At 47.0% G+C, this 21,771-nt stretch overlaps 1 protein-coding gene across 3 annotated transcripts in view; it reads right to left on the bottom strand.

Moving 5' to 3' along the window:
• Positions 1 to 13,872, bottom strand: part of lox (lysyl oxidase) — a 28,301-nt gene extending 14,429 nt beyond the window's left edge. The window contains 1 exon segment of one of the 3 annotated variants that reach the window (NM_001079143.1): positions 13,101 to 13,872. In NM_001079143.1, coding sequence (NP_001072611.1) covers positions 13,101 to 13,731 — 631 coding nt within the window. In that variant the 5' untranslated portion in view covers positions 13,732 to 13,872. 3 annotated transcript variants of the gene reach the window in all.
• Between the last annotated feature and the right edge of the window lie 7,899 nt (positions 13,873 to 21,771).

Raw genomic sequence — 21,771 nt, 5'->3', positions numbered from 1 at the left:
GTTTGGAATGCTCAAATACACAATTCTGTAGGAAGACAGGACTAACTTGAGTGCATCAGTCATCTCAACCACTCACTGTGGTATAAAACAAAAAGCATGTGGCATTTTTATCTGTCATATAGCATATCGTAGGTAAGATGCTGTATATTACCAATATTTTGTTGGTTTTGAATAAACTTTGTAAGTAGCATATCGTAGGTAAGATGCTGTATATTACCAATATTTTGTTGGTTTTGAATAAACTTTGTAAGTAGCATATCGTATGTAAGATGCTGTATATTACCAATATTTTGTTGGTTTTGAATAAACTTTGTAAGAAATTACTTATTTTATGAAAGATTTTTTTATGGGAAAAAACACTGTTAGAGGTTTTACAATAAATAAAATCTTTTGTTGTCGGGGCTTAAGTGTCAGCATGAAAATACATACACACATATACATTTTGGGGTCTCTACATGCCATGAAGTTGGGTAACCCAATGCAAACTGGATATCAAACCTATTCTATGAAATGAAAATACAAATATATGATGTTTTGTATTTTTTACCAAGAACAAGTGGGAGAGAAGATGTTGTAAAGTTCAAACTCTGAATTAATCAAATCAAATTTTAGCAAAACGTTGCAATTAGTTATGAATATGAATACATACACACACATTCTGAATTCTACGGAAATTGTAGTTTCCAAAAATATGCTTTTCTAGGTTCACTTACTGTATTGGTACATAAGCAGTGTACTGTGTCAGCCATGAAGCTGTGCATGAACTCTCTGAGGAGCACACATGCCACACAGATGGGCAATCGTATGCACAATTGACAACAATCTATTTCAAATAGTCATGGCATTATATTTCTGAAAATTCTGTCTTTGTATCCAAGAACATGTGGTAGATAAGAGGCTCTACAGTGGGTGTTTAGAGCCCATTTGTGGACAGTTTGTTTGAAGTAAATGATTGGTTATGTTTGGATTGAGAGCACATACTGTATCTATCAGTTCTTCAGATTATGTATTCAATACCCGACGCCGAAGTGCCAGCCAAGAAATTCATATGTGCTATGTACATTTAGAGGTTTTAGAAACCACATATTTTTGATACCCACTATGTGGTACCAATTTACTTGAATGATGCATGTGTGAATAATCTTGTAAAAGATAATTATTTGTAATAAATTATATTACAGTGTTGTGACTTCAACTAAATATATATATTTTTTAAATTAATAGTAACATAGAAAACAAGGTTGAAAATAGGTGAACAAAATAACTTCCAAGATGGCAATCGGACCAGTCCCTGGATCAACTTGTACTATGAACTATCTCCCATAACCCTGTATTCCCTCACTTGTACTGAGAGCTATCTCCCATAACCCTGTATTCCCTCACTTGTACTGAGAGCTATCTCCCCTACCCCTGTATTCCCTCACTTGTACTGAGAGCTATCTCCCATACCCCTGTATTCCCTCACTTGTACTGAGAGCTATCTCCCATACCCCTGTATTCCCTCACTTGTACTGAGAGCTATCTCCCCTACCCCTGTATTCCCTCACTTGTACTGAGAGCTATCTCCCCTACCCCTGTATTCCCTCACTTGTACTGAGAGCTATCTCCCCTACCCCTGTATTCCCTCACTTGTACTGAGAGCTATCTCCCCTACCCCTGTATTCCCTCACTTGTACTGAGAGCTATCTCCCCTACCCCTGTATTCCCTCACTTGTACTGAGAGCTATCTCCCATACCCCTGTATTCCCTCACTTGTACTGAGAGCTATCTCCCATACCCCTGTATTCCCTCACTTGTACTGAGAGCTATCTCCCCTACCCCTGTATTCCCTCACTTGTACTGAGAGCTATCTCCCATAACCCTGTATTCCCTCACTTGTACTGAGAGCTATCTCCCATAACCCTGTATTCCCTCACTTGTACTGAGAGCAATCTCCCATAACCCTGTATTCCCTCACTTGTACTGAGAGCTATCTCCCATACCCCTGTATTCCCTCACTTGTACTGAGAGCTATCTCCCATACCCCTGTATTCCCTCACTTGTACTAAGAGCTATCTCCCATAACCCCGTATTCCCTCACTTGTACTGAGAGCTATCTCCCATACCCCTGTATTCCCTCACTTGTACTGAGAACTATCTCCCATAACCCTGTATTCCCTCACTTGTACTGAGAGCTATCTCCCCTACCCCTGTATTCCCTCACTTGTACTGAGAGCTATCTCCCCTACCCCTGTATTCCCTCACTTGTACTGAGAGCTATCTCCCCTACCCCTGTATTCCCTCACTTGTACTAAGAGCTATCTCCCATAACCCTGTATTCCCTCACTTGTACTGAGAGCTATCTCCCCTACCCCTGTATTCCCTCACTTGTACTGAGAGCTATCTCCCATAACCCTGTATTCCCTCACTTGTACTGAGAGCTATCTCCCATAACCCTGTATTCCCTCACTTGTACTGAGAGCTATCTCCCTTAACCCTGTATTTCCTCACTTGCTATAAAGCCATCCAACCCCTTCTTGAAGTTATATAATGTATCAGCCAGCACGACTGATTCGGGGAGGGAATTCCACAACTTCACAGCTCTCACAGTAAAAAATCCTTTCAGAATAAATAGGTGGAACCTTCTTTCTTCTTACCAGAATAGATACCTGCGTGTCTGCTGGAAGGACCTACTGGTAATTAAAACATTAGAAAGGTTATTATATAATCCCCTTATGTATTTATACATAGCTATCATATCCCCCCTTAAGCGCCTCTTCTCCAGTGAAAACAGACCCAACCTGGTCTAGTCTGTCCTCATAACTGAGAGCCTTCATTCCCTTTATCAGCAAATTATGTTGTAGAAGCATATTTTGGAAATATTGACCTTGCATTCTAAAGTATACATATTTTGGCAGCAGTGCTTTAAAAACTTAATTTTGCAATGCAGTGGGTTTATTATCTCTTCAAGTCAGGAATCTCAATAATACTTTATGAATTTCGTAAGGCTGTGTTTGGGGGATAGGGGACTTTCAAAATAATCTGTGATTCATGCCTATCATATATATATATATAAGAACGCTCCTATATCTATGTTAAACTTTTTTGGTTTGGGAGTGACACATATTTGCCATCCATAACAATGGCGGGTAGCATAAGTGGTAGCAGTCCTTTCTCCACCATTGGGAATATGCCGACTCCTGGTATACTATGGGCCTTAAGAAACATTTATCTTATTACAGAAGTAAAATAACACAAAAAATTCAGGGACATTACTTAAAGCTTGTCCTGAAAAAGAGCACAGACCACATGGCAGTGAAGGTTTATGGGCCATAGATAACAGGGATGCAACTATGTGTATCGGTCATTTTAATTGCTGCTTTAAGTAAAAAGTTTCCAAACACTGTATTTTTGGCCTAAGCAAAAAACAACCTCTTGGCAGTACAACATAATCACAGAGAGGGTGTGGGTTTACAAGGTCAAAATGGGTACAGTGGCTACAAATCAATGGTACTTTATCTCAAGGTAGAGATGACACCATTTGGATGTTTAAACACATTCCAAAACAAAATATGGCTTAATAATGATTTCCACACAATGGTGCTTTTGCTACAGAAACATTACTATGTAAACAAACTGCTGTGTAGCCATGGGGGCAGCTATTCAAACCTGAAAAAGGCACAGGTTATACAGCAGATAACAGACAAACTCTGTGGTATACAATGGGATTTTGCAGTTTATCTGTTATCTACTGTGTATCCTTGAATGCTGGAATGGCTGTCCTCGTGGTTATACAACAGCTTATCTATATAAACTACAGTAGTGTTTCTGAAACAAGCACAGTTTTACCAATACAGGGCTACAGTATATTATATTGCCATTTCTTTAAAAAACATTCATTTTAAGATGTTACAGTTTAACCTTCTGACAGGGGAACCCATTCTGAATTCCATTTAATGCAACAACATTGTGAAATTTGAAATTTAAAAATGACTGCCTAGCTCATTCATACCAGACCTGACCCTGCAAGATGTTTCTTTAGAAAGGCATTTGGTCCTTTGGTAAGACGTATTTGCCCAAGTAGAGTGGTTGTCTGGGAACAGGCAGTTTCAAGTTGCCAGGACAAGCTAATTTGATTCTTCTTTTCCAAGGAATGAGGATTATGTACTGGTATAGGTAAGAATGTTGCACTTAAATGACTGTTTGCAATGAGCAATGCATTATTTAAATAAAATTAGATATCTTCTTTAAGGAAAAGGTACAGTTTGCTTAGCCCAGCTCAGTATCTTAGCTGAAACAACTCATGACCCTCACTAATTTTAATAGCTATAACTGTAAACACATGGAGAAGAAGAAAGAGCTTAAAATGTAAACTAACACCATAACCTCTGAAGTCAACAAAATCAATACAACAAGATAAAAGCCTGTGCATGAAGTAAGCAAAAGGTGAAGTTATCCAAGTATTTGCTATACAGGTCCAGAACCAATAAGAATGTTATTGGGAGGTGTATTCATTTAACCAATTATGTTTGTTCATCTGAATGATGTAAGTAATATTGTGTTCTATAAAATGTCATAAAAAATGTTTCTGCGTGGGAACATTGCCATACAGCAGGGTTCCCCAACCTTTTTTACCTGTGAGCAACATTCAAATGTAAAAAGAGTTGGGGAACAACACAAGCATGAAAAAGGTACCTGGAGGTTCCAAATAAGGGCTATAATTGGCTGTTTGGTAGCCCCTATGTGAGCTGGCAGCCTACAGAAGGCTCTGTTTGGCTTTACTTTGGGTTTTATGCAACCAAAACTTGCCTCCAAGCCAAGTATTCAAAAAATTAGCCCCTGCTTTGAGGCCACTGGGAGCAACATCCAAGGGGTTGGTGAGCAACATGTTGCTCACGAGCTACTGGTTGGGGATCACTGCCATACAGTATGCCTACTATGCACTTAATAGTCTTCCCCTTATCTGAAGCCATGGGCTCTGCTTCTAAGGAATTGGACTAACAAAAGTTTACTGCTTTGTTTTTTCCAAAAGCCATTGTATTACATGAGGACTACAATCTGGAAGACATTACCAAAGAATGATAAATAGAAAACCACTTAGGTCTTGATTTGGGCACTTCAGTTATTAATGCTTTCTGTCAATTGCCATGCCCTATAAAGTGTACATCTCTTCTAGGAACAATGTATTTCATGTTACCCTGGATCCAGGTGTCTTTATAGACTTCCCCTGTTGATGAGCATCGACAACAGATACGAGGGCTTACTCTTGTTTGTTAATCTACCAACATAATAAGTTTTATGCTAAACTCAAGAAGCAGAGATTTGTGGAGGTCCAAGTAGATCTTTGTGATCTCCATTTTCCTACTGTATCTCACTGTAGAGTAATACAGATAGTATACAGTGTAGGCATGTATATGGCCACCTTTAGGCATCAAGGACCTATTTATTCTAGTCTACAAAATTTAGAAGACTTAAAGAAATGATGATGTCAGTAACACAGAGGAAAATTCATGACTCAAACCCACTTGGACTATTTTAGTTACAATTTGAAATACAGGCCATGTTCCAAAAATGGCAAGGCAGCCAATCGCCATTTAGATCAAAAGAACATCAGGCACTGCTATGCTACGGAAAGCCACAAGCAAATGTTAAGGGCAATGACACATGGAGCTTCTTGCAAAAATACCCAGCCATAGACTATACTGAGAATTGTCTCTGCTAAAACAAAGATAGAAACAGTTATCAGTATTGTATATTTTGTAGCCGCGACAAGTAGTTGGCTACAAGTAGCTCTGTGTGTCATTGCCCTTAACATTTGCTTGTGGCTTTCCGCATTTCACCATTGGTGGATTTTTTTGAGAAATGGGCACCAAAATTTGCCATTGAAAAATTTGCCGCGCAACAAAAAATTGGCACAGGCAAAAAAATGGTCGGAACAATGTTTTTCGCTGCATTTTGCTAATTTTTTCACAAATTTTTAGCTAAAGTGAAACGGGACAGATTCACTCATCACTATTCCTCAGTCAACTGCTAACCATCTTCAAACTAATGGACAGACTGCAACAATACATGAGATTATGAAGCAATACCGCTCCCTTCTATGACTAATTTCTGCTCTATTCTACTCTACTTTACTATCCTTCTGATAATTAGATAAAATTAGGGATGCCCCGAATCCAGGATTTGGTTTGGGATCGGCCAAGAATTGGCCTTTTTCGGCAGGATTCAGATTCTGCCGAAGCCACGGTCCTAGTTGAATTGATTCTGAATCCTAAAAATCACAACAAAACAATTTTTTGTCATGTAAATACGGAAGTTTAACAGTTGAGATTTAACTCTTCCAAAACCTAATTATCATATGCTAATTAGGATTCAGTTCGGTATTCAGCCGAAACCTTTATAAAGAAAAAAAGTGGATTCAGTTCATCCCTACTTTGATAGATAATAGATCTGCAGACAACTTCAAGTTCTGTTGCCCTTTGGTCAAAACATTCTTAGAGGTATTTTTTATATTTCAGAAAATGAATCATGGGACACTTAGGTTGCCATGTTACATTCATCCAACAAGTCACAACTGATATATTTCTAGACTGAAAACTCATGGCAACAAGGTGAATTAAAAGTATAAGCAGAAGAAAAAAATTAAAAATATCATACCTTTAACCCTAGTCAGCTGGATGAAATTACTCAATAAGTATTCATACACGGTAAGGCAGTGGTTTCCAAGTGGCTTGAATGCAAGTTATGGTAAGATTTAGGGAGAACATTGGCCATGCGAAGAGGAGCAGAGTAAATTTCCCACAAAATACCATATGTCCTTGAGAATGAAGGGCAGAAGTAAATAAATGAGCAGTAAATCAGGGTTGCCAAGGCTGAAGCCCTCCATCATCCACCACTAATCTGTCAATAAATGATGTATTTAAATAGCACTGAAGGGGTGTAAGAAGGGCTGCTGGTCACTAACTACAATATATGAACTATTCTGTGATAGGATAATATTGGCGCACACAGGGGGGGTATATACTGCTGTTACAGTCATACATGCAGTGCTCCTCAATAACTGCTTTGCTTGGCCAACATAAAGGGCAAAATTCAGTTTGGTGAGAAAAATGTATCCAATACCAATTCTGATTAAAATGAATTTGGCCAGACATGTGAAACAACTGTGGGGAAATAACGTTACTCTACCTTGCCTCCAAGCAGCACTTATTAGGTTGAAAAACCTGCCAAATGCCAGTGCTTTCAGTCATTGCATATTTAGTGATGTCACTAAATTTTGTGATTGTCATGTTGAAAGCACACACTATCCTGCTTTTGGGGAGCAATCACTTGCTGAAGGTTACATACAGCTGCAGATAAGGGGAACCAACCCATGGTGATTCAAGGCCTTTGGATAAATGCTACACAAAATTAAGTATTTGTGGACACTTACTATATCAGATTTTAAGAATTCTCTGAATAAGTAAGTCATTGTCCATTCAATACAAGTGATGTCTTCTATATATCAAAATACAGATTCCATAGTAACCATAAAGTGAAGGTGTTGCTGTGAGAGACCTGGGCCAATTATGATCCATTTCTCCCAGGCATGCAAGTCTTCTGTTCACCCAAGTGTTCCATTACAGCTGTCCTATGTGAGCCACCCAATGCACTCACTGGCATGTTATCAAGTAAAGGTAAAACTACTGCTATCTAGCCATTTTCAAGAACCAGAATACCCTACGAAAATAGTCTGAATGGATTCATGGGAATCTTAAAGACATTGGTATTTAGCTTATAACAAATCCGGGGTAAGGAGCACAAAGCCAGATTTGATTCAGTGAGACAATTTAATCTCTTAATTCAATTCCAAAGTTTTGCCTAGACATCTATTGTTTGGTTTCTACTATAGGCAGCTGAGAAATGATGAATCCATAGCCTTAAAACCACTGACTATGGTTTATCCCTTTAAAATCTATGGCTAATGTCCCCCCAAGTGTTTTCTTTCCCAGTAGAGAAAATGCCAATTCATTCCTTATTGGCTCAAGTGTGCATATTTGCACTGAAATCTGTTCCTTGTGTGCCTTGATAGATGGGTGCCATACCTGTCAGCGCATTGGTAAAAATGGGACAGAAGGCACCAGAATGCATTTCTGTCACCATCAAATCTACGCTGGCAGAGATGGCACTGTGTGACACTGGCCCTAAAGGAGGCCTTACTCCAGTGATCCCCAACCAGTGGTTTGGGGGCAACATGTTGCTCACCAACCCCTTGGATGTTGCTCCCAGTGCCCCCAAACCAGGTAGTTATTTTTGAATTCCTGACTTGGTGGCAAGTTTTGGTTGAATAAAAACAAGATTTACTACCAAATAAAGCCCCCCATAAGCTGATAGTGTGCATAGAGGCTACCTAATAGCCAATCTTAGCCCTTATTTGGCACCTCCATTAATTTTTATGATACTTGTGTTGCTCTCCAAGTCATTTTACATTTGACTGTAGCTCACAAGTAAAGGTCCCCATACATGGGCCGATAGTAGCTGTCAATATCGGTCCCTTGGACCGATTCGGCAGCTTATCGGCCCGTGTAGGGGCAGAAACGAGGGGCCTGCCAGATATCGATCGGGCAGGGTAAAAGATTCAGTCGGATCGTGGACCGCATCGGCTCGTTGATGCGGTCCCCGAACCGACTGCCCCATTGGCGCCAAACGATCGAATTTAGCCTACATGTTCCCCGATATCGCCCACCCATAGGTGGGGATATCAGGTGAAGATCCGCTCGCTTGGTGATCTTGCCAAACAAGCGAATCTTAACGTGTATGGGGACCTTAAGAAAGGTTGGGGACTCCTGCCTTACACATTACAATAATGATCTTCCTTTTGACTGTTGGAGAGAATGTTCATTTGCACCACTAACGGTAAGAGCTGAATCATCAGATATGCAGGTAGAAACAATTTCACCCCTAACTGAAGATTCAGCAGTAACATATAGGTGATGTTTGGGCGCCATCAAAATTTTCATACCTGCCTGATCAACGAAATGACCGATAGCCAAGGCTTTTGAAATGTCGGTCGCCTCGTCAACCCACCAAACACACCAAATATTGTACGAAACCTTGTTTCTACGAGGTACAAATATCGTATAAAACCTTGTTTCTCTTAAGACTATTTGCTGCTAAATACTATAAGCTTATGACCTGGATGAAAGAAAACCATTATAGACAATGTATCTCTAGGAGCTTGCACCATTCTGGTACCAATTCTGCTGCCCAGAGAAGATGGCTATATGAGTCCTTTGGTGCTTACCATTCTGAAAGTACCTAGTGCCATAGCCCGGCCTCTGTCTCTCACTCGTTCTCGGTCTCTCATAAGAGTCATAGTAGTTGTAATAGGGGTTGTCTTCAGAGTACTTGTAGGGATTATAAGGGTCATCCCCCTGCATCCCCTCCACTCGGCCTGTCCCGTTAACTCTATGAGATGGCTGTGCGCCCTGACGCCTCTCCTGTGCGGCACCTGAGCCCCTCTGTCTCTGAGCATCTCCCTGGCTTCTCTGCCTTGTAGCCTGGAACCAAAAGCGAGAGGTGGCCTGGTTTGTGCTTGCAGGCTGCTGCTGCCCCTCCGAACTTGGGGTGACAGATCGGGTAGGCTGCGGTTTCTCTGCGGCGCTCTGGGAGACGCTGCTGTTGTGCCGGCTGCTCAGCAGGAGAACTGGGCTTTGGGGTGCGCTGCCCTCCTGCTCCCTGCGCCTCGCTGGCTGGTACTCGGAACCGTGGCTCAGTAGGCTGTATACCCTGCCGTTATTCTGCCACTGCAGTCTCTGTCTCCACATGGAACTCGGCCCAAGAGGGTTCCTCTGGTGCTGACAGTTCCCAAGTAAAATACAATGCAAATACACAGCAAGCTGCAATAAAAATACGCTCCCCAGTGCGCACCCCATATTGTTCCTCAGAGTAGGCTGGAGTGAGTGAATGCACTAGCGCACATGGGATGCACTATGCGTGGAGAGGCGGATTGCGCACAGGAGAGGAGCGCAGTGCGGCCAATATAACAGACTAGGCTGGAGTGAGGTGCAGGGTGCTTCTCATCTTGCTGCTGCTGCCGGGGAGTGTAGAGGGGGGAGGAGGGGTGGGAGTTTTCAAAGTTTGCTGGCGGGCTGCCCCCACTGTAATTTGTTCACGTAATGTGATTGAAAACGTGCAGCTCGACATATTCTCCCAATCTGCCTGTACTAAAAGCCCAGCCAGTCATTGTGTGGCGCCTCTGCCGCACAGCCCTGGGGAGCGATATCAGCGATGCACTACCGCCTCCTGCGGTCCCAGCCGGGTCAGTCCGGGGCCAAACACAAAGCATTGTACCAGGCACCGAGACTCCTTATCTGGCTGCCAAATAACCCAAACTGAGTTCAAAGTAAAGCACCATTATCTCGTAAAAAGTATAAAACTGTGGATGAAAATACTGAATGTGTGGAAAGTGAGGTTGGTTCCTCATTCAACCACATGCCAGCTCCTCACCCAGACCCCCATGCCAGCTCCTCACCCAGCTCAATGCCAGCTCCTCACCCAGCTCAATGCCAGTTGCTCACCCAGACCCCCATGCCAGCTCCTCAGCCAGACCCCCATGCCAGCTCCTCAGCCAGACCTCCATGCCAGCTCCTCGGCCAGCTCCTTATCCAGACCCTCATGCCAGCTCCTCAGCCAGACCCCCATGCCAGCTCCTCACCCAGCTCAATGCCAGTTCCTCACCCAGACCCCCATGCCAGCTCCTCACCCAGACCCCCATGCCAGCTCCTCACCCAGCTCAATGCCAGTTCCTCAGCCAGACCCCCATGCCAGCTCCTCAGCCAGCCCCTTATCCAGACCCTCATGCCAGCTCCTCAGCCAGACCCCCATGCCAGCTCCTCACTCAGCTCAATGCCAGTTCCTCACCCAGACCCCCATGCCAGCTCCTCACCCAGCCCAATGTCAGCTCCTCACCCAGAGCCCCCATGCCAGCTCCTCACCCAGACCCCCATGCCAGCTCCTCACCCAGCTCAATGCCAGTTCCTCAGCCAGACCCCCATGCCAGCTCCTCAGCCAGCTCCTTATCCAGACCCTCATGCCAGCTCCTCAGCCAGACCCCCATGCCAGCTCCTCACTCAGCTCAATGCCAGTTCCTCACCCAGACCCCCTGCCAGCTCCTCACCCAGACCCCCATGCCAGCTCCTCACCCAGACCCCCATGTCAGCTCCTCACCCAGCCCAATGCCAGGTCCTCACCCAGACCCCTATACCAGCTCCTCACCCAGACCCTTATGCCAGCTCCTCACCCAGACCCCTATGCCAGCTCCTCACCCAGACCCCTATGCCAGCTCCTCACCCAGACCCCCATGCCAGCTCCTCACCCAGACCCAGTGCCAGCTCCTCACTTGTTTTGTTCTTCTAATACATTTTTTTAAAACCATGGATGAAAAGACTGAATGTGTGGAAAGTGAGGTTGGTTCCTCATCCAGACCCAGTGCCAGCTCCTCACCCAGACCCAGTGCCAGCTCCTCACCCAGACCCAGTGCCAGCTCTTCACCCAGATCCCCATGCCAGCTCCTCACCCAGCTCAATGCCAGTTCCTCACCCAGACCCCCATGCCAGCTCCTCAGCCAGACCCCCATGCCAGCTCCTCACCCAGACCCCCATGCCAGCTCCTCACCCAGCTCAATGCCAGTTCCTCACCCAGACCCCCCATGCCAGCTCCTCAGCCAGACCCCCATGCCAGCTCCTCAGCCAGCTCCTTATCCAGACCCTCATGCCAGCTCCTCAGCCAGACCCCCATGCCAGCTCCTCACCCAGCTTAATGTCAGTTCCTCACCCAGACCCCCATGTCAGCTCCTCACCCAGACCCCCATGCCAGCTCCTCACCCAGCTCAATGCCAGTTCCTCACCCAGACCCCCATGCCAGCTCCTCAGCCAGACCCCCATGCCAGCTCCTCAGCCAGCTCCTTATCCAGACCCTCATTCCAGCTCCTCAGCCAGACCCCCATGCCAGCTCCTCACCCAGCTCAATGCCAGTTCCTCACCCAGACCCCCATGCCAGCTCCTCGCCCAGACCCCCATGCCAGCTCCTCACCCAGCTCAATGCCAGTTCCTCACCCAGACCCCCATGCCAGCTCCTCAGCCGGCCCCCATGCCAGCTCCTCAGCCAGACCCCCATGCCAGCTCCTCAGCCAGCTCCTTATCCAGACCCTTATGCCAGCTCCTCAGCCAGACCCCCATGCCAGCTCCTCACCCAGCTCAATGCCAGTTCCTCACCCAGACCCCCATGCCAGCTCCTCACCCAGCCCAATGTCAGCTCCTCACCCAGAGCCCCCATGCCAGCTCCTCACCCAGACCCCCATGCCAGCTCCTCACCCAGACCCCCATGTCAGCTCCTCACCCAGCCCAATGCCAGGTCCTCACCCAGACCCCTATACCAGCTCCTCACCCAGACCCCTATGCCAGCTCCTCACCCAGACCCCTATGCCAGATCCTCACCCAGACCCCTATGCCAGCTCCTCACCCAGACCCTGTGCCAGCTCCTCACTTGTTTTGTTCTTCTAATAAATTTTTTTAAAACCATGGATGAAAAGACTGAATGTGTGGAAAGTGAGGTTGGTTCCTCATCCAGACCCAGTGCCAGCTCCTCACCCAGACCCAGTGCCAGCTCCTCACCCAGACCCCCATGCCAGCTCCTCACCCAGCTCAATGCCAGTTCCTCAGCCAGACCCCCATGCCAGCTCCTCAGCCAGACCCCCATGCCAGCTCCTCAGCCAGACCCCCATGCCAGCTCCTCAGCCAGCTCCTTATCCAGACCCTCATGCCAGCTCCTCACCCAGACCCCCATGCCAGCTCCTCACCCAGCCTTATCAACGAAATGACCGATAGCCAAGGCTTTTGAAATGTCGGTCGCCTCGTCAACCCACCAAACACACCAAATATTGTACGAAACCTTGTTTCTACGAGGTACAAATATCGTATAAAACCTTGTTTCTCTTAAGACTATTTGCTGCTAAATAATATAAGCTTATGACCTGGATGAAAGAAAACCATTATAGACAATGTATCTCTAGGAGCTTGCACCATTCTGGTACCAATTCTGCTGCCCAGAGAAGATGGCTATATGAGTCCTTTGGTGCTTACCATTCTGAAAGTACCTAGTGCCATAGCCCGGCCTCTGTCTCTCACTCGTTCTCGGTCTCTCATAAGAGTCATAGTAGTTGTAATAGGGGTTGTCTTCAGAGTACTTGTAGGGATTATAAGGGTCATCCCCCTGCATCCCCTCCACTCGGCCTGTCCCGTTAACTCTATGAGATGGCTGTGCGCCCTGACGCCTCTCCTGTGCGGCACCTGAGCCCCTCTGTCTCTGAGCATCTCCCTGGCTTCTCTGCCTTGTAGCCTGGAACCAAAAGCGAGAGGTGGCCTGGTTTGTGCTTGCAGGCTGCTGCTGCCCCTCCGAACTTGGGGTGACAGATCGGGTAGGCTGCGGTCTCTCTGCGGCGCTCTGGGAGACGCTGCTGTTGTGCCGGCTGCTCAGCAGGAGAACTGGGCTTTGGGGTGCGCTGCCCTCCTGCTCCCTGCGCCTCGCTGGCTGGTACTCGGAACCGTGGCTCAGTAGGCTGTATACCCTGCCGTTGTTCTGCCACTGCAGTCTCTGTCTCCACATGGAACTCGGCCCAAGAGGGTTCCTCTGGTGCTGACAGTTCCCAAGTAAAATACAATGCAAATACACAGCAAGCTGCAATAAAAATACGCTCCCCAGTGCGCACCCCATATTGTTCCTCAGAGTAGGCTGGTGTGAGTGAATGCACTAGCGCACATGGGATGCACTATGCGTGGAGAGGCGGATTGCGCACAGGAGAGGAGCACAGTGCGGCCAATATAACAGACTAGGCTGGAGTGAGGTGCAGGGTGCTTCTCATCTTGCTGCTGCTGCCGGGGAGTGTAGAGGGGGGAGGAGGGGTGGGAGTTTTCAAAGTTTGCTGGCGGGCTGCCCCCACTGTTATTTGTTCACGTAATGTGATTGAAAACGTACAGCTCAACATATTCTCCCAATCTGCCTGTACTAAAAGCCCAGCCAGTCATTGTGTGGCGCCTCTGCCGCACAACCCTGGGGAGCGATATCAGCGATGCACTACTGCCTCCTGCGGTCCCAGCCGGGTCAGTCCGGGGCCAAACACAAAGCATTGTACCAGGCACCGAGACTCCTTATCTAGCTGCCAAATAACCCAAACTGAGTTCAAAGTAAAGCACCATTATCTCGTAAAAAGTATAAAACTGTGGATGAAAATACTGAATGTGTGGAAAGTGAGGTTGGTTCCTCATTCAACCACATGCCAGCTCCTCACCCAGACCCCCATGCCAGCTCCTCACCCAGACCCCCATGCCAGCTCCTCACCCAGCTCAATGCCAGCTCCTCACCCAGACCCCCATGCCAGCTCCTCACCCAGACCCCAATGCCAGCTCCTCACCCAGACCCCCATGCCAGCTCCTCACCCAGCTCAATGCCAGCTCCTCACCCAGACCCCCATGCCAGCTCCTCACCCAGCTCAATGCCAGTTCCTCACCCAGACCCCCATGCCAGCTCCTCAGCCAGACCCCCATGCCAGCTCCTCAGCCAGACCCCCATGCCAGCTCCTCACCCAGCTCAATGCCAGTTCCTCACCCAGACCCCCATGCCAGCTACTCACCCAGACCCCCATGCCAGCTCCTCACCCAGCTCAATGCCAGTTCCTCACCCAGACCCCAATGCCAGCTCCTCAGCCAGACCCCCATGCCAGCTCCTCAGCCAGACCCCCATGCCAGCTCCTCACCCAGCTCAATGCCAGTTCCTCACCCAGACCCCCATGCCAGCTCCTCACCCAGACCCCCATGCCAGCTCCTCACCCAGCTCAATGCCAGTTCCTCACCCAGACCCCAATGCCAGCTCCTCAGCCAGACCCCCATGCCAGCTCCTCAGCCAGCTCCTTATCCAGACCCTCATGCCAGCTCCTCAGCCAGACCCCCATGCCAGCTCCTCACCCAGCTCAATGCCAATTCCTCACCCAGACCCCCATGCCAGCTCCTCACCCAGACCCCCATGCCAGCTCCTCACCCAGCTCAATGCCAGTTCCTCACCCTGACCCCCATGCCAGCTCCTCAGCCAGCTCCTTATCCAGACCCTCATGCCAGCTCCTCAGCCAGACCCCCATGCCAGCTCCTCACCCAGCTTAATGCCAGTTCCTCACCCAGACCCCCATGCCAGCTCCTCACCCAGCCCAATGTCAGCTCCTCACCCAGAGCCCCCATGCCAGCTCCTCACCCAGACCCCCATGCCAGCTCCTCACCCAGACCCCCATGTCAGCTCCTCACCCAGCCCAATGCCAGGTCCTCACCCAGACCCCTATACCAGCTCCTCACCCAGAGCCCTATGCCAGCTCCTCACCCAGACCCCTATGCCAGCTCCTCACCCAGACCCCCATGCCAGCTCCTCACCCAGACCCAGTGCCAGCTCCTCACTTGTTTTGTTCTTCTAATACATTTTTTTAAAACCATGGATGAAAAGACTGAATGTGTGGAAAGTGAGGTTGGTTCCTCACCCAGACCCAGTGCCAGCTCCTCACCCAGCTCAATGCCAGTTCCTCACCCAGACCCCCATGCCAGCTCCTCAGCCAGACCCCCATGCCCGCTCCTCAGCCATCTCCTTATCCAGACCCCCATGCCAGCTCCTCACCCAGCTCAATGCCAGTTCCTCACCCAGACCCCCATGCCAGCTCCTCACCCAGCCCAATGTCAGCTCCTCACCCAGAGCCCCCATGCCAGCTCCCCACCCAGACCCCTATGCCAGCTCCTCACCCAGACCCCCATGTCAGCTCCTCACCCAGCCCAATGCCAGGTCCTCACCCAGACCCCTATACCAGCTCCTCACCCAGACCCCTATGCCAGCTCCTCACCCAGACCCAGTGCCAGCTCCTCACTTGTTTTGTTCTTCTAATAATTTTTTTTAAAACCATGGATGAAAAGACTGAATGTGTGGAAAGTGAGGTTGGTTCCTCATCCAGACCCAGTGCCAGCTCCTCACCCAGACCCAGTGCCAGCTCCTCACCCAGACCCAGTGCCAGCTCCTCACCCAGACCCAGTGCCTGCTCCTCACCCAGACCCAGTGCCAGCTCCTCACCCAGACCCAGTGCCTGCTCCTCACCCAGACCCAGTGCCAGCTCCTCACCCAGCCCAATGCCAGCTCCTCACCCAGCCCAATGCCAGATCCTCACCCAGACCCAGTGCCAGCTCCTCACCCAGACCCAGTGCCTGCTCCTCACCCAGACCCCCATGCCAGCTCCTCACCCAGACCCAGTGCCAGCTCCTCACCCAGCCCAATGCCAGATCCTCACCCAGACCCCCATGCCAGCTCCTCACCCAGGCCCAGTGCCAGCTCCTCACCCAGACCCCCATGCCTGCTCCTCACCCAGGCCCAGTGCCAGCTCCTCACTCAGCCCAATGCCAGATCCTCACCCAGACCCAGTGCCAGCTCCTCACCCAGACCCAGTGCCTGCTCCTCACCCAGACCCCCATGCCAGCTCCTCACCCAGACCCAGTGCCAGCTCCTCACCCAGACCCAGTGCCAGCTCCTCACCCAGACCCAGTGCCAGCTCCTCACCCAGCCCAATGCCAGATCCTCACCCAGACCCAGTGCCAGCTCCTCACCCAGACCCAGTGCCTGCTCCTCACCCAGACCCCTATGCCAGCTCCTCACCCAGACCCAGTGCCAGCTCCTCACCCAGCCCCAGTGCCAGCTCCTCACCCAGACCCAGTGCCAGCTCCTCACCCAGCCCCAGTGCCAGCTCCTCACCCAGACCCAGTGCCAGCTCCTCACCCAGCCCCAGTGCCAGCTCCTCACCCAGACCCAGTGCCAGTTCCTCACCCAGACCCAGTGCCTGCTTCTCACTTGTTTTGTTCTTCTAATAATATTTTTTTCTAGAGACAAGATTCTTTTACTTAGGTTAAAAATTTTTTTTTACTCAATTACAGGTACATTCTAAACTATACTTTGATGCAGGCTATTAGGCAAGGGCCTAATAAAGTGGTTTATTTGGGTAGCAAGCTTTGTATTTGTTAGGGGAGCATCAGCGGATGTTTGTGTTTGGAGAGGGTTAATAAATGACATTTTATGCATAGATTCCTTAATACTATCCCCAAGTCAAATTCTAGTATAATACCCCAGAATATATGGCATGATAAATACAGTGACAATTTCATGTAAAATACCTCCCAGAATACCTTTCAGGATAAATTATTGGTCAGTTTGGTGTATAATACAGAGTATTAAACACACGGTTAATTAAATTCAGTGTCAGTTTTAATGTATATGGCAGGATAAGTTCAGTGCCAGATTCCTATATAATACCATCACCCTGTTTGTTTTAGAAAATTCATTAGTTTTACTTTTGAACTTTTGGAGGCATTATGATCAATGCATGGAGGGGAGCCAAAAGGCACAAAGTGTGCCAAGGGGCAAGGGCCAGTATTGACCCTGCTGCATCCCACAAAGGTTTTGGGGGGCTGGTGTCTGGCAGAGCAGACTCGGATATCTGGGTTCCCTTTAAAGCACTGCAATATTCACAGGTGAGTGTGCCCGCTGACATTTGCTTGTCTTCTCTCTCACACTGGATGTGTTTGTGTTGATATCCTATAGTGCTGCCTGACTGGCACTACTGTTCCATCATCCTTTAACAACAAGAGCCGTATAAAGCCAGTTTTTTTGCTGCTCTAGTAAGGGTTAAATCTGACACAGAATTTAGGATTTGACAGGCAAGTGGGTCATGCCTGTCAACCATTATTATGCACCGAATTTGATTAGTTGTTTTAGCGGATTCTTTTGTGGAGGATTCAGTATTTGGCCCAATTCAAACATTTTTGATTTGGTGCATCTCTAGTGTAATACTAATGATGTTTACATATTGATACTGTGTGTTGACCGTGTGACTGTAATGATGTGGGACTTAAGAGCTGTGGCACACGGGGAGATTAGTCGCCCGCAACAAATCTCCCTTGTCGCGGGCGACTAATCTCCCCGATAAGACATCCCACCGTTGAGAATGTAAATCGCCGGTGGGATGGCATACGCAGCGCCAGCGATTTGCCGAAATCGTTGAAGTTGCCTCGAGAGACAACTTTGCCGATCACGGCGCTGCGTATGCCATCCCACCAGCGATTTACATGCTCTCCGGTGGGATGTCATATTGAGATTAGTCGCCCCCGGCAAATCTCCCTTGTTGTGGATGACTAATCTCACAGCCCTAAAGTACTTTACAAGATTCACAGCCATCAGGGTGGCTATCACAGTGGCATAAAGGTGGACAGAGTCGGCCTGTGTATAGAGCCCTTCGACAGGCCTACTTGACAGATATGTGGCCAAAAATTGTCCAGATGTCAATTTGGCTGGTTTAAAAATCCTGCCAGGGCAAGGGTTCCATCAGCTCATTGATGTGGTCCTCACTCGACAGCCTGAATTCTATCAATGTGATCTGATCATTTGGCATAAAGGGCCCAACAATTAGATCAATCCGACTGAATCAATTAATCATCACCCAGCTCAAGATGCACACATTAGGGAAAGATCTGCTTGGCGACCTTGGCAAATGAGAGGATCCTTTAGTGTATGGTATTGCAGGCCTGGATTAGGATTCAAAATAGGCTCTGGCATTTCAAGTAGGCCCAAACATAAGCCCAAATAATAGCGACTGTCTATGGCATCATAAAGCAGCCCCTCTGGCATTTGCCAGAATTCAAAGATTGCCAATAGGCCAACTTAAGGCTAATGCCAGAAGTGGCTTTTGGTGTATATTTTCGGCAAGCTGAAAATCGCTTGCCCAAAATAGCGCCATATGCCTTCTACCTGTGCCTGCACCTGAATGAATGAAATACGCTCAGGTGCAGTCGCCAAAAAACGCATGACTTCATGTCTTCGGCGGATATCATCTACATGTGCCTGCACCCGAGCGTATTTCATTCATGCAGGCACAGGTAGGCGTAGGGTGCTATTTTCGGCAAGCAATTTTCAGCTTGCCGAAAATATATGCCGAACGCCACGTCTGACATTACATAGTAACATAGTAAGTTGGGTTGAAAAAAGACATACGTCCATCAAGTTCAACCATAATGCCTATATATAACCTGCCTAACTACTAGTTGATCCAGAGGAAGGCAAAAAAACCCCATCTGAAGCCTCTCTAATTTGCCACAGAGGGGAAAAAATTCCTTCCTGACTCCAAGATGGCAATCGGACCAGTCCCTGGATCAACTAGTACTAAGAGCTATCTCCCATAACCCTGTATTCCCTCACTTGCTAAGAATCCATCCAGCCCCTTCTTAAAGTTATATAATGTATCAGCCAGCACGACTGATTCGGGGAGGGAATTCCAGAACCTCACAGCTCTCACTGTAAAAAATCCTTTCCGAATGTTTAAATGGAACCTCCCTTCTTCTAAACGGAGTGGGTGCCCTCGTGTCCGTTGGAAGGACCTACTGGTAAATAAAACATTAGAAAGGTTATTATATGATCCCTTTATATATTTATACATAGTTATCATGTCACCTCTTAAGCGCCTCTTCTCCAGTGTAAACAGACCCAACTTGGCCAGTCTTTCTTCATAACTGAAACTTTCCATACCCTTTACCAGCTTAGTTGCCCTTCTCTGGACCCTCTCTAACTCAGTAATGTCCCGTTTGAGCACTGGAGACCAAAACTGAACAGCATATTCTAGATGGGGCCTTACCAGCGCTCTGTAAAGGGGAAGAATAACCCCCTCCTCCCGTGAATCTATACCCCTTTTAATACAGCTCAAAACCTTGTTTGCCCTTGCAGCTGCTGCCTGGCATTGCTTGCTACAGCCAAGTTTATTATCTACAAGGACTCCAAGGTCCTTCTCCATTATGGATTTGCCTAGTGCAGTCCCATTAAGGGTATATGGGGCTTGCATGTTTTTACATCCCAGGTGCATGACCTTACATTTATCCACATTAAATCTCATCTGCCACTTAGCTGCCCAGATTGCCAGTTGGTCAAGATCCTGCTGCAGGGATGTCACATCCTGGATAGAATTGACTGGTCTGCAGAGTTTTGTGTCATCTGCAAACACTGATACATTACTCATAATACCCTCCCCTAAGTCATTTATGAACAAATTAAACAAAAGTGGACCCAGTACAGAACCCTGAGGGACCCCACTGAGGACCTTATTCCAAGTAGAGAATGTGCCATTAACAACCACCCTCTGTACCCGATCCTGTAGCCAGTTTTCTATCCATGTGCAAACGACTTCACTAAGACCAATAGACCTTAGCTTAGAAAGCAGTCGTTTGTGGGGAACCGTATCAAATGCTTTGGCAAAATCCAAATAGATGATATCTACTGCATTAGCCTTAGATGTGCAAGGAGGAGGCACTTTTTGGGCCGAAATCTGCCTTCCACTGCTGGTGATTTAAATATGTTCATTTGGTTCATAGAGCAAATGGAATTCAGGATATGCAAACATGTTAAATCCTGTTACTTTTGTAATATGGATGTTCTGTAGTCCCTGCAAATTTTCCTTTAGGACATGTAAACCAACCCCAAACTAGAGTAAACAGGAGGGGCACACACAGCTGAATTACACTGAAATAATTGGTTAGGTTAGGATATGACTGCAGGCAATGAAATCGTTCTCTTGACAGCACATCTCTGCTCCTGCAACATTGTGTCAGCATGTAATTCACCTTGTATGGACCCTATAATATAACCAAGAGTTCCACTAATAAAACTATATTATATATGCTTTTATAAAGTAGCAAAGTTCAAAAATGATGACATTAGCCAATTTTGCCAGTTTTTCCTTTAGTCACTTTGCCATATTTATAAGGAACTTTGCCATCCACCTTAATCAAAATAGCACTGTAATCATTTTTCCAGCTCAGTCCTATTATTTCCTGTGGGAGGATGAAGAACCTCTTTCTGGCAAAGAGAGAGGTCAGTGTATAAACAGCCAGTGATAATCTGGCTGAAGTCATTAAAAAAAACATTGACATAATGAGATTTTAGTGATAATTTCCTACTTTGGTGACATATCCTTTACTACTTCGGCCTCTACACCACTTCCCACTGATCTTGCCAGATTTGATGCTTTATATAAAGGCAATACAGGCATCAATGCAAAACACTGCTGGTAAAAATTCTTCTTTGCCACTTTATACACAGAGCTCTGGGGACTGCAGTGCCAAATACTCAGAGTTTTAGACTAAGTTCTGGTTTGTTTCAAGAAAATCTGGGTATTTAAGAAAATAACAATTTGGCTTTAGTTGGTTGTTAGAAATGCTCTAGGCTTGCAGATCAGTGCAGATCTTTAGGTCACCTTTTCCCCTTAATATTTCTTTGCTCCTGCTACTCTCTTCACTATAAATTACAGAAGCCAGTACTGACACAAAGATTTGTCACCATGTTTATATTGCTGTGGGCATCAGATTAAATGGAATGGCCATGGTGCAACAAGGTGTGGTTGGGATGTGACTTGGGCATGACAAATAATCACATGAATTCAGTCCTTAGGAGGTTACCATCTCTGCATTTCACATTCTGTACTATAAAATGCAATTTAAAAGTTTGAGCAGGAGGTTTTTTTTCCACATTTTGCAAAATATTTCCATTTTGTTGCTTCTCATTCATAAGACATGTATCTGCTCTGGAGCAGGTTGAAAGTTTTCTATAGGGTAGGGGCATTTAGTGGGTTCACTAGTCCATAAAAGGGTTGAATTCCATTGTTTAGTCTTTTTGGACCCCATTTGCTAATAGGTCTATACTAGC

This window comes from Xenopus tropicalis, chromosome 1 (genome assembly GCF_000004195.4).
Source record: "Xenopus tropicalis strain Nigerian chromosome 1, UCB_Xtro_10.0, whole genome shotgun sequence".
NCBI classification, from domain to species: domain Eukaryota; kingdom Metazoa; phylum Chordata; class Amphibia; order Anura; family Pipidae; genus Xenopus; species Xenopus tropicalis.
This window is presented reverse-complemented; position numbering and strand designations above follow the sequence as displayed.